Genomic DNA, 14,068 nt, shown 5'->3' with positions numbered 1-14,068 from the left:
TAATAAATAAAAGCCTTTGAACTAGAAAGTACTCTGAAAAAATCAATGAGAGAATACATTTTTACACGTTCCAAGTGTATTGATTACAATATTCTTTACACAGAATTATGTCCACTTTCTATTCGGCTAAGACTTGTTATTCGGCTCATTTTTAATTGAACCGCCAACAAAAATCACAAATTAGTAGTATTATAAATGCGGAACGGAAATGTTCTAAAGGGGGGGGGGTGTAATTTCTAAGAATTTTTTAACGCGAAACAGATATCACTGGAGAAAATCGTTAATCGATAATTACGATATCAACGTTGAATGCACCCTTAAGCTCTACAATTAACTATATGTTGCATAAGCTTATATTACGTTATGAAAAATTCTACATTTCTATTTAAATAGAGTTCTATTAAATAGAATTCTATTTAAATAGAAAAAATTCTATTTGTAACAACAAAATAAAATTCATGGAAAAGCAATTAACGAACTTTCACAACAAACTAAACTGGAAAATGTTCCTAAAAAACCTTTCACACTTGATCATAGCTTAAATATCCATTGTTTCTCTAGTTCCTCTTAAAACAAGAGCCAAGAGCTCGTATGGCACTTGAGATGAGGTCGGAAGAGCCAAGAGAGAGCTCGTATGGCACTTGTGATGAGGTCGGAAGAGCCAAGAGAGAGCTCATATGGCACTTGTGATGAGGTAGGAACCTAAAATTAGACTCGGTACTAGAGTTATCGATTTTGCTGTTCAATATTTATTGGAAACTATTACAAAGATAAACTTGCAAATACAGTGTTTCTGTAGTCTCTTCTTGTTCGGTATTGTAACGTTTGTCCCACCAGGTTTCATCCTGATCTCTCAACTCTAAGCGTTTTCCAAGATTTCCAGTTTCCTTCTCCAACTCCCCCCAAAGTCACCAGATCCGGTCAAAATTTAAATTAGAGCTTTGAGACACGAGGTCCTTGTAAATAGCGAATTTCATTAAGATCCAATAACCCGTTCGTAAGTTAAAAATAATTTGTTTTTTCTAATTTTTCCGAATTAACCGTCCTTCCGCTCCTCCCTCCCCCATATGGTAGAATCAGGGAAGCTACTATTTCTAATTTATCTGGTCCGGTTCCTGATACGCCTGCCAACTTTCAGCGATCGCTATACTGATCACGTATCTAGTTTCAGATTTTCTTCATGTAAAAATTGGGGTGGTCCGGGATTCAAATCTGAGATCTCTCGCACCCTAAGCGAGAATCATACCCCTAGACCATCAAGCCACAGCTAAGAAGAACAATCATTTGCTTTATTAGCATATAAAATTATTCTCGACTATCTCGTTCGCTCGCTCCCCCTCCCCCCACCAAGATGGTCGAATCGAGGGTGAGACTATTTCTAATTTGATCTGGTCCCTGATACGCCTGCCAACTTTCATCGTCCTAGCTTATCTAGAAGCGCCCGAACTAGCAAAACCAGAACCGACAGACAGACACGCCGACAGACAGAAAGACGGACATGAATTACCATCGCTATATGTCACTTGGTAAATACCAAGTGCCATAAAAAGCACTCAAAATCCGAAATGGGACCCTTTTGTCTTCCAACATGTTATTCTTCTAACACTTTAGGACGCAACTACTTTCCTCTCTTTTTTTTCTCTCACCAATTTTTTTTTCATATCCCTTTTCATTCCATTTTTTTTATTTCTGAATAGTTAGCTTATGATAATTGTTATAATTTTAGACCACGATTTAATAGATTTTCGCGTTAGCCTAGCACTGATTTTTTTTTTTTTTTTTTTTTTTTTTTTTACCAAGCTCTAGAACTTTTTGGGACAAAAATGTCGAAATGAGCAAAAATAGAACATAAGAAGTAATCCTCTAGAACACTGGGGCCTCGACTCAAACTCAAGCTCAAAGTCTCTAGTTCTAACTGTTTGCTTATAACCTTTTCAGCAGTCCAGCCACATGTTTCATCAAGTTCTTATTTTTGTACAAGTTTGTCCTTTGAGAGAAAGCAGAAAAAAGTAAACACGCCACCGAAATGGGAAAATTCCCTAGGTACCAGGAAAACACAAACTGAAAAAGCGTAAGCACTATTTTTCACAAGAAAAGAGCAAGAATGAAAAACTAGCTAGGGTTTAATTGGAAATAAAATGAATAAAGTATCCTTTTTTCCAAAAGCGCTCTTTCTAGCCCAAAAATGTTCAAGTATAACCCAAGGAAAAGAGTTGCATTCAAAAATCTTTAAAAGTGTCTGATCTCTTACCTTAACTTATTAAATAAATAAAAAATTCATCAGAAAGTAAGGAGCATCATTAAAACTTTAAAAAACATAAATAATATAATATGTGAGGATAGCTGCCCCCTCCTCAATCCCTTGCTCTTCATTCTGAAGCTTTTTAGTAGTTTTTAGTTCATGTGAAGTTTTTATAAGGTTCTTATTCCAGTTAATTGGGTATCATCTTTCAGAACTGTTTGATATAAGTGTTGATTATTTTTTAATTATAGTTTTCTCCCTCTATTTTATTTCTTTTTTACTGTTAATTTTATTTTCCCAAAAATTTTGACATTATTCTAGATTAAAATTTATCTTATCTCTTCTTTACTGTTAATTTTATTTACACCAAATTTTGAAAATTTCTTGGTAATATTACCTTTCCAGATTCTTTCATTTTATTCCTCACATCTGAGTTTTCCAATGCTTCAATGCTTGTTTCATTTCTAGTTATTAATCTCGTGTGCCACAGAGTCAGAGCGCCAAGAGCTAAGAAAACTGCCACTGTTATCAACGCTTCAAATACGATTGCTGACCGCCGCCAATTTCGTGGTCGTGGTGCTTGGTTCTCAATAGCATGCGACTCTACTAACTATAAATATGAAAAAGCAAGTATATTGCTTTATTGCCCAAAAAGCAGTTTATTAAAAATGAAAAAGCAATTTTTAGGTCAAATCCATCATTTTTACGGCTTCTTGTTTGGGCCAATATTAGGAAAATACTGAACTGTTGTTTTATGGTACTTTTGAAGTCGTAAGCGTCTCAAATCTTTGTGACATCAAATCTGTCACAATAAACCTTGAAGTATATACTAGACCTGAATATATACTAGCTTTTGGGGTGGCGCTTCGCGCCACCCCAACACCTAGTTGGTGGGGGCGCTTCGCCCCCCCCAAGCCACCCGCGCGCGTAAGTCGTTACGCGCCATATTAGTTACGCGCCATTGTAATTGTGTCCCTATTTCCCACCTGTGAATATAGATAGATATATATATATATATATATATATATATATATATATATATATATATATATATATATATATATATATATATATATATATATATATATATATATATATATATATATATATGTTTTTAACTACGTAAAACTTGCGAATATACAACATTCTTCGCTGTCCCATTGTCTGTGCATATAAATAGATTGTCAGGTTTACCGACTCTTGAACATGCAACATATAATGGTCCATGGGAAAACAATCCGTATTCAGATCTATACCTCATGATTCTAATGATTGCCCTTGAGCTTTGTTGATGGTGATTGCTAATCGACCATTACCTGTGTCGCCTTCGTCATTTATATATCCCCCTGTGGCCCCCGGCGTCCCCGTTGTAGTTGTGTCCCTGTCGTAATTTATATTCCCTGTGTCCCAGTCGTCATTTGTGCCCCGGTGTCCCAGTCTGTGATTTCTCTTTGAGTGTCCCGGCCGTCATTTATATTCCTTGTGTCCCGGTGTTCCGGTCGTCATTTGTGTCCCGGTGTCCCGGTCTGTATATACATTCGTTTTTGAATTGGTCTTTTTTTAGTTTTTAGTTTTTTACCTTTTTTTAGTTTTTTTAGTTATACCTCATGATTCTGCCCTTGAGCTTTGTTGGTGGTGATTGCTAATCGAACATTCCCTGTGTCCCCGTCGTCATTTATATATCCCCCTTTGCCCCCTGGGGGCAAATATATATATATATATATATATATATATATATATATATATATATATATATATATATATATATATATATATATATATATATATATATATATATATATATATATATATATATATATATATACATATATATATATATATATATACATATATATATATATATATATATATATATATATATATATATACACATATATATATATATATATATATATATACATATACATATATATATATATATATATATATATATATATATATATATATATATATATATATATATATATATATATATATATATTTAGGTCAAAACCGAATATAAAAAACAATATAAAATACAAAAAACATACAAAAAAAGCATAAAAAGACAAAATAACAAATAAGAATAATATAAAAAAAACAATTTTTAGGTAAAACCCTTCATTTTTAAGGCTTCTTGTTTGGGCCAATATTTTGAAATAGTATGGGCCAATGTTAGGAAATACTGATCGATAGTTTTACGGTACTTTTGAAGTTGTAAGCGTCTCAAATCATTGTGACTCAGAATCTGTCACCATCAAACCTTGAAGTGACTGGCCACACTGACCAAATCCAAGGAAATAGATAGGTATTTTGGAAATATACCGAATATATATATATACATATATATGAGTGAATGAAACTTTATTAACCTAAGAAACACACAATGATGTCAAGTTGAGCATAAAAGGGGATATAAAAGAAGGAAACAATAAAACAACTACAATAGGAAAAGCTTTTATAAAAAGGAATTAAATAAACTATTTGAAGTATTGAAACTTTGTTCAAAGCATAACCTACGCTCCACGACAACAGCAACCGGATCGACAACTCCATATACAGAAACATAAATAAATACAGATACAAAATAAATACAGATACTCCATATACAGATACAAAATAAAAACACGAATAAACTAGACTTTTCAAAAAAGTAAACCACTCCAAGGGTGGCAAACCTCTTCTGACGACAAATTTACATATAAATTATACAGCTGTACGATCGGGTTGAGAACTCAGTAAATATATGCTCATAATTAGTAACATAGGGTAACATTTAATTTTTTTTCTTTCAGATTTATTTAATTTGAAAAGGACTGAAATGGAATAGCAGCTTTGGATGACTTTCTTTCAGTTTTGGTTCAAAAACATAAATATCAGAGCTGCTGTCCCTTTAGCAAATATAATTAATCCTAAAGGGGATTTTGGTTTTTATGTCATGTTACTAGCATAAATGACTTTTCATTAAAATATTAGTTTTAACAGGCAATATGTCATGCGGTTAGACAAGACGGATGGAATTATAGTATTGCGCCAAAAATCGGCTGATTTTTGGCTCACAGAGGTACGCCCAGTAGGAACTTAGCGTAACAAAAAAATATTGACCGACAAGCTGCTTTATCTGACGCACTAAAGTCATTCCAAACAGGTGACAAAGCTAACAAATGGGGCACAGAAATACGTAATAAATTTTAGAAAGCATTCTTCTTTTACGTGCTTTGCAAGGAACAAACAGGCCGTATGCCTTGCGAAGCTTGGCACCTAGAAATTCTAATGAAAGTGCTCGAGTATGCTTTAAGTCACGTCTAATGGGTAATCCAAGGTAATTTATGCTTGGCGACAGCTTAACAGGATGACCATCAAGACAAACAATTTCGGGGATGGGCCGATTGCGTGACATACCAATTGACACAACTGGGGGGGCACAGGGGGATATATAAATGACGACGGGGACACAGGGAATGTTCGATTAGCAATCACCATCAACAAAGGTCAAGGGCAATCATTAGAATCATGAGGTATAGCTAAAAAAACTAAAAAAAGGTAAAAAACTAAAAACTAAAAAAAGACAAATTCAAAAACGAATGTATATACAGACCGGGACACCGAAAAACAAATGACGATCGGGATACCGGGCCACAAGGAATATAAACGACGCCCGGGACATTCAAAGAGAAATCACAGACTGGGACACCGGGACACAAATGACGACCGGGACACAGGGAATATAAATGACGACCGGGACACAGGGACACAACTACAACGGGGATGCCGGGGGGCACAGGGGGATATATAAATGACAACGGCGACACAGTGAATGGTCGATTAGCAATCACCATCAACAAAGCTCAAGGGCAATCATTAGAATCATGAGGTATAGACCTGAATACGGATTGTTTTCCCATGGACTATTATATGTTGCATGTTCAAGAGTCGGTAAACCTGACAATCTATTTATATGCACAGACAATGGGACAGCAAAGAATGTTGTATATTCGCAAGTTTTACGTAGTTAAAAACATATATATATATATATATATATATATATATATATATATATATATATATATATATATATATATATATTATATATATATATATATATATATATATATATATATATATATATATATATATTCACAGGTGGGACATAGGGACACAACTACAATGGCGCGTAACTAATATGGCGCGTAATCACTTACGCGCGGGGGGGGGGGCTTGGGGGGGCCCGAAGCGCCCCCACCAACTAGGTGTTGGGGTGGCGCGAAGCGCCACCCCAACAGCTAGTATATATGTAAAAATAAGTTGTCTGTCTGTCGAGTGACGTCATTATATGACGTCTGAATTATTTCATCATATACCAATTCAAAAACGGATGCATTCAAGCCGAAGTAGCTGAGCTGGTAAAGCGTTATGTTCCAGGTTCCTGGTCCGAGAGGTTCCAGGCTCGAACCTTGGCTTTAGCATTAATACAAAAGAAGAAAAAAACTAAAAAAGGTAAAAACTACAAAAAAAAAACTAAAAAGAAAATACCAAAAAAACTAAAAAAGCTAAAAAACAAAAAAAAAAAACTAAAAAAAGGTAAAAAACTAAAATCTAAAAAAGAAAAAAAACGAAAAAACTAAAAAAAAGGGAAAAACTACAAAAAAAACTAAAAAGAGAAAAAAACAAAATTTAATAAAAAAACTAAAAAAAACTAAAAACTGAAAAAGAAAAAAACTAAAAAAAGGAAAAAAAAAGAAAAAAAAGGAGAAAAAGAAAACTAAAAACCGGGACACAGGGTATATAAATGACGACCGGGACACTCAAAGAGAAATTACAGACTGGGACACAAATAACGACCGGGAGATATAAATGACGACCGGGACACTCAAAGATAAACTACAGACCGGGACATCGAGTGACGTCATTATATGACGTCTGAATTATTTCATCATATATCAATTCAAAAACGGATGCATTCAAGCCGAAGTAGCTGAGCTGGTAAAGCGTTATGTTCCAGGTTCCTGGTCCGAGAGGTTCCAGGCTCGAACCTTGGCTTTAGCATTAATACAAAAGAAGAAAAAAACATAAAAAAGGTAAAAACTACAAAAAACAAAAACAAAAAAGAAAATACTAAAAAAACTAAAAAAGCTAAAAAACTAAAAAATAGGTAAAAAACTAAAAACTAAAAAAGAAAAAACTAAAAAAAAGGTAAAAACTACAAAAAAAACTAAAAAGAAAAAAAAGCTTAAAAAAGGAAAAAAAAACTGAAAAATAAGGGAGAAAAAGAAAACTAAAAACCGGGACACAGGGAATATAAACGACCACCGGGACACTCAAAGAGAAATTACAGACTGGGACACTGGGACACAAATAACGACCGAAAGATATAAATGACAACCAGGACACTCAAAGATAAATTACAGACCGGGACACCGGGACACAACTGACAACCGGGACACAGGGAATATAAATGACGACTGGGACGCTCAAAGAGAAATTACAGACTGGGACACAGGGACACAAATGACGACCGGGATACTGGGAATATAAATGACGACCGGGGCACAGGGACACAACTACAAGGGGGATGCCGGGGGCACAAGGGGATATAAAAATGACGACGAGGACACAGAGAATGTTCGAATAGCAATCACCATCAACAAAGCTCAACGGCAATCATTAGAATAATCAAATATAGATCTGAATACGGATTGTTTTTCCCACGGACAATTTTAAGTTGCATGTTCAAGAGTCGGTAAACCTGACAATCTATTTATATGCACGGACAATGGGACATCGAAGAATGTTGTATATTCGCAAGTTTTACGTAGTTAAAAACACACACACACACACACACACACACACACACATATATATATATATATATATATATATATATATATATATATATATATATATATATATATATATATATATATATATATATATATATATCTTTCTCTCTCTCTTTTTTTTATTTTACCAGTGATTTCTCTGTCTATTACTACATCAGTTTTACATAGATTGCAGTATTGGCACCTAGACAAGATATGATGCAGGATAATGTTGCAGGGGTACACCTGTCTTCTTTTTACCTTTCGTTGAGTGTTAATACTAGGTGGATGGTGATAACATTGATCAAGTGATATCGTATTACGAGCAGCATCAACATAAGCAAGAAGTTGGCCTTCGTTATAAACAATTTTATATTTGCGTTATCTTTCCATACTAACTCCTCTGGTGATGTTGCTCTCGCATATCCACCTCTATAACACTTGAGTTTTCTCAGTACTCCTAAGAAATTTAGCTCCTTAGTGTCATGACTTGGCATGAATACATATCCACTAGTGTTACCATTTGCACTATTTTCAAAGTTCAAAAGTTTTCTCTTTTGAGACTTTCGAGACTTGTACGTAAAACTTTAGCCTGGAGAGGGCCATGCGAATAGGAGTGAGACAAAATTTTATAAAATAGGTAATAATACAACAAATAGTAGATGTTAATGAAAAAATTAAAAAATTTCATCACTTGGGGACGGAAGGGGGTTATAGGCTTGAACTTGTCCTTCGTGCGCACATGTATAACCATTAAGGAGTCAATCACTTTTCATTGAGAAATCTACGAAGAAGAGAGCAAGTACTTATAATCAAAGTTCTGAATTGGCTTATGAAATAAGCTAGACCTCTTGTTTATGTTTATGTTTGCTTCATGTTTATGTTTACATTACCTAATATACTCAATGTCTACTAGCCATGTTTTAAACTAGGGTTTCCAAGCAAGCGTATTTCACTGTTTGGGCATTTTGCCCTAATCCTACTCGTTTTTGCGTACACTTCAGTGACTGCTGAGTTAACTTCTTCAGCTGTAATATTAGCCAAAATCAACACAAGAGATTTTCTCTAATTCCCCACCAAGAACGGGCTTCTCAGTGCCAAATGGATTGTCGTAAAGAAAAGGACCCCCCCCCCTCTTCGGTACCAATTCCGCATAGGAAGTGGAAAAGTGGTGGACGGGGATTTGAAAAAAGGTTGGTTAGATGAAGAGACTGGAGAAACAAAAAACCTCTAGCACACAATTTTCTCTTACTCATTTAGTTAATTTTTAAATGTTATTACCTTTGAATTCGTTGTTTGAATCTACGGCCTATATAATGAAAAACCCCTTGGTTGTTTGTGATAGTGGAATAGCTTGGTAGTAGCTCTATAGTGTATCAAAAAAGGCAAAGGTTCACTACTTGGTTATTGCCATATTTCCCAAGATTAAAGTATTTATGCCAGAGAATGTACTTTAAGACAAAATTTGCTAAACAAAAGGAGTTTGAAACATTTTTCAATATAAATTCAATTGATGGGTATTCTTTAAGCTTTGTTTTGTAACTTAAGTAGAGCGAATCGAAAACCAATGTGAAAAATTCCCATAAAGCTGCCAATTTTAATTTATAGCACTATAATCCTGTTTGAAAATGTCCATTTTACTGCAGATATCAAAGTTTGAAATTGTTCTATTTACTGCAAATTTTTGCAATAAATATGTTCAATGTCGAAACATTTAAGCAGTCAAAAAGGGCCATCTTCGTCACTTTCCTTTGAATTCAAATGTTGCACACGCACATTTTTTCCTTCACCTCAAGAATAAAAATTACAATGAGTTAGATTTCTGCTTCTCTAATTAATCTGATTTCCGATTAAACACCATCTTTGCGAAGTGCTTCTAGTATTCAAAAACAATGCTTTAAGTCCCTATATTTCAATGACTCCTTTTCCTGCCAGGATATAAGTAATTAAAATATCTCTCATGATTTACAGAACTATTGAATAAACTCAATTAGAGTTCTGTCTGCTTTCAGGTTGGCTAACTGTAAAGTTTCTTCGACAACTTTACAATCAGTAAAACCTTTCAAAAATTGTTAACAGAGACCTGAAAACTAACTGTATCTTCATCTCTGTGAAAATGCCTGATCACATTAATGATTTTTGTATAACTGAGTAAATCATTTTCATTTTTTAGTTATACTGTATAAAAGAAAGCTTAAATATTCAAAATCTAAAATTTAACACGTTTCCTGTCTATTGTAAATTTTTAATCATCAAACCATTTCATCAAAATAATGAAGAGGGAGCGAATACAGGACTTCAAAAGAAAGTATCAATAATTTTATGAACAAATTGAGGGGTTGGACACTCTTAGCTGATATTAAATTACAATGTATTTTAATTTCGGAATCACCAGTAAAGTTATCTGGTTTAACTTTCAGAAGTTTAATAGTGAAAAATGCATAAGAAAAATTACATACTAAAATTACAATGTAGAGTGGAAGGGGGGGGGGAGATTATGCAATATATAGAGTGAAATAATTAGGGTTTCGCGCCCCCAGCTCTTCTAAATACAATTAAATAAAAAATGAGTTTTTTTAACTAAAAGTAAGGAGCAACATTAAAACTTAAAACGAACAGAAAATGTTCCGTATATGAAAAGGGTTTTTCCTCCTCAACTTCTTCTAAATACAATTAAATAAAAAAAAATAAGTTTTTTTTAACTAAAAGTAAGGAGCAACATAAAAACTTAAAACGAACAGAAATTACTCCGTATATGAAAAGGGTTTTTCCTCCTCAACCCCTGCCCTTTACGCTAAAGTTTGACTCTTTCTCTTAACTCTACTTTTTAGAATAGTAAAAAACTTTAGCGTAAAGAGCTGGGCTTTGAGGAGGAAAAGCCCTTTTCATATACGGAGTAATTTCTGCTCGTTGTAAGTTTTAATGTCGCTCCTTACTTTTAGTTGAAAAAAGTAGTTTTTTTTATTTAATTTTTCTGGACGTTTTTGAATGCATGTTTTGATCATGGCACTCCATACATAAATTATTAAAACAAAATTTGCATATTAATTTTTTTCGGCTAAATGGCTTTCTCATAGTTTTAATCGGAAGATTTTGAGAAAAAAAAGGAGCGAGAGAGTAGGCCTATTTGCCCTCCAGATTTTTAATTTCTTACGAACGTTTTCATTAGTAAAAAATATACGTAACTTACGAATTAACTTAAGTAACGAAAATCTATATTCGTATGTTTTTCTTGCGTATATGAGGGGGTTCATCCCCACGTCAATAACTTATTCTTTACACTAAAGTTTAAATTTTGTCCCAATCCCATAAGAATGAGCCCTGAATCACAAAGGTCGTAGAATAAATAGTTAGAATTACTAAAAATACTTTAGCGTAAAGAGTAGGGTATTACGAGGAGGTAAACCTTTCATATGCGTAATAATTTCTGTTCGTTTTAAGTTTCAATGATGCTCCTTACTTTCAGTTGAAAAAACTTTTCATATTTATTTTTTCATTGTCTTTTTTTAAATAATGCTAGAAAATCCTGCCCCCCTTCATTGAAATTCTCTTCCCCCATAGAAAAATTCTCCCACGTAACTCCCCTATCAACTTCTCCACCCCCCAACCAAAAAATCCCCCTGAAAACGCCTGTACACTTCCCAATAGTCATTACTATATGTAAACAAAGGTCAAAATTTGTAACTTGCAGCCCCTCCCACGAGGACTGTGGGGGAGTAAGTCTTCCCCAAAGACATAGTTATTAGATTTTCAACTATGGTGAATAAAATGGCTATCTCGGAGTTTTCATCTGGTTACTTTGGGGAAAAAATGAGCGAGGAAGGTCACTTAAAAATGAGCAATTTTTTTTGGTCACTTAAAAAGGGCACTAGAACTTCTAATTTCCACTAGAATGAGCCCTCTTGCGACATTCTAGGACCACTGAGTCGATACGATCACCCCTGGGAAAAAAAAACCCAAAAAAAAAAATAAAATAAACACGCATCCGTGATATGTCTTCTGGCAAAAAATTCGAAATTCCACATTTTCGTAGATAGGAACTTGAACTTACGCTGAATCTGATGGTGTGATTTTCGTTAAGATTGTTTCATTACATCTGGAATCTATAATTTACAAATTAGTAGTTTCTCTTCTTACTTTTACAGCATATGGCTCAGAAGCATGATATATAGCTGGTACGGTTGAAAAAATTGTTTATTTGTCCAATGATTGTATTTCAAATAGAAACTCAACAGCAATAACTTGGGTTAGAGTGTATAATTACTCTGATATGTATACATTGACTTAGAAAGAAGGAATAGTTTAAGCTATTAAGTTGTTTTGTTTCTGGATTCAGTGTTTCTTTGCTTTGTCAGCGATTTCCCTGTTTTGTATATATTTTTTTGTATATGGACCTTGGGCTTTTGAAAAAAACTCATCTCTATATATATATATATATATATATATATATATATATATATATATATATATATATATATATATATATATATATATATATATATATATATATATATATATATATATATATATATATATATATATATATATATATATATATATATATATATATATATATATATATATATATATATATATATATATATATATATATATATATATATATATATATATATATATATATATATATATATATATATATATATATATATATATATATATATTTACGTTGAGGGAGGAACAGCCCCTTTTATACACGGAGTAATTTCTGTCGTTTTGGGTTTTGGTGTCGCTCCTTACTTTCAGTTGAAAAAACTTGTTTTTTTATTTAATTTCTGAACGTTTTTGAACTAATGCATGTTTTTATTTTGGCTCACCGCAGAGGAGTAATTAAAACGAAATTGGCGTATTAGCTTTTTTTTGCCAAATGGCTCTCTCTTTGTTTTGATCAGACGATTTTGAGAAAAAGGGTGGGAAAGGAGGCCTAGTTGCCCTCCAATTTTTCGGTTACTTAAAAAGGCAACTAGAATTTTAAAATTTTTAATGAACGTTTTTATTAGTAAAAAATATACATAACTTACAAATTAACTTACGTAACGAATTTCTATATTCGTATATTTTTATTATGTATATGAGGGGGTTTGCCCCCTCGTTAATACCTCACTCTTTATACTAAAGCTTTAATTTTGTCCCAATTCTTTATGATTGACCCCTGAATCACAAAGGTTGTAGAATAAATAGTTGAAATTACTAAAAATACTTTAGCGAAAAGAGCGAGATATTTAGGAAAAAAATGAGCCCCCAATATGCGTAATAATCTCTGTCCGTTTTAATGCTGGTCCTTACGTTCAGCTGAAAAAACTTATTTCATATTTATTTTTTTCATTGTTTTTTTTTCAAAATCATGCTAAAAAACCCTGCCCCCCCCCCCTTCATGGAATTTTCCTTCTCCCATGTCAGATCCCTCCAAGGGAAGATCCTCCCACGTAGTCCCTCCTTTCGACCTAAGAGAACGTAATTTTTTCTCTAAACAAATATCTTTTTACAATGAAGAGAGAATTATTTCACCCTTAACATCAATATTGCATAAATAGTCCGAACATGTCTTTTAAAATGAGGGGATGATAAACGTTAATTGAATTTTCCATATTGATCGGAAGAATCTCTCGGGAAGATTGAAAAAAAATTGAACAGATATGCCATTTTAAGGGTTTAGATCCCTAGACTCTTAAAACTTATCATTGGCCTTCGAAGTAAAAATAGATCTGAAACAAATGGACCATTTAACATGTAATTTTTCAATAGATTTAAGGCAATTGGTTACCTCGAAATTTTCGCTTGATGTCCTTGGTTTCTACTCAAGCTAAGTATTTTAATTTAGAGACAAATTAACAGGAATTTACACTTTCTTAAGGCAAGGTCCATTTCGTTTCTTAAAAAGACAGGTACCTTCAATTTTTGTCCAAATGAGCGATCTCCCAATATTGTACGACCTTTGGTTCAACGTTTCTATAAAGGAATATTCTCTCCATCTTTCATATTAAAAATC

General features: G+C 33.3%; 1 protein-coding gene across 14 annotated transcripts in view; it reads right to left on the bottom strand.

The window, feature by feature from the left end:
* LOC136024812 (palmitoyltransferase ZDHHC16B-like) overlaps positions 1-14,068 on the bottom strand; it is a 229,143-nt gene that overhangs the window by 148,615 nt on the left and 66,460 nt on the right. For 4 of the 14 annotated variants that reach the window (XM_065700289.1, XM_065700290.1, XM_065700288.1 and 1 more), the window contains exon 5: positions 2,640-2,852. The exons of the other annotated variants lie outside the window; for them this stretch is intronic. In XM_065700289.1, coding sequence (XP_065556361.1) covers positions 2,640-2,852 — 213 coding nt within the window. The remainder of the gene's footprint in view (positions 1-2,639; positions 2,853-14,068) is intronic. 14 annotated transcript variants of the gene reach the window in all.

Source organism: Artemia franciscana, chromosome 3 (genome assembly GCF_032884065.1).
Source record: "Artemia franciscana chromosome 3, ASM3288406v1, whole genome shotgun sequence".
Lineage (NCBI taxonomy): Eukaryota > Metazoa > Arthropoda > Branchiopoda > Anostraca > Artemiidae > Artemia > Artemia franciscana.
This window is presented reverse-complemented; position numbering and strand designations above follow the sequence as displayed.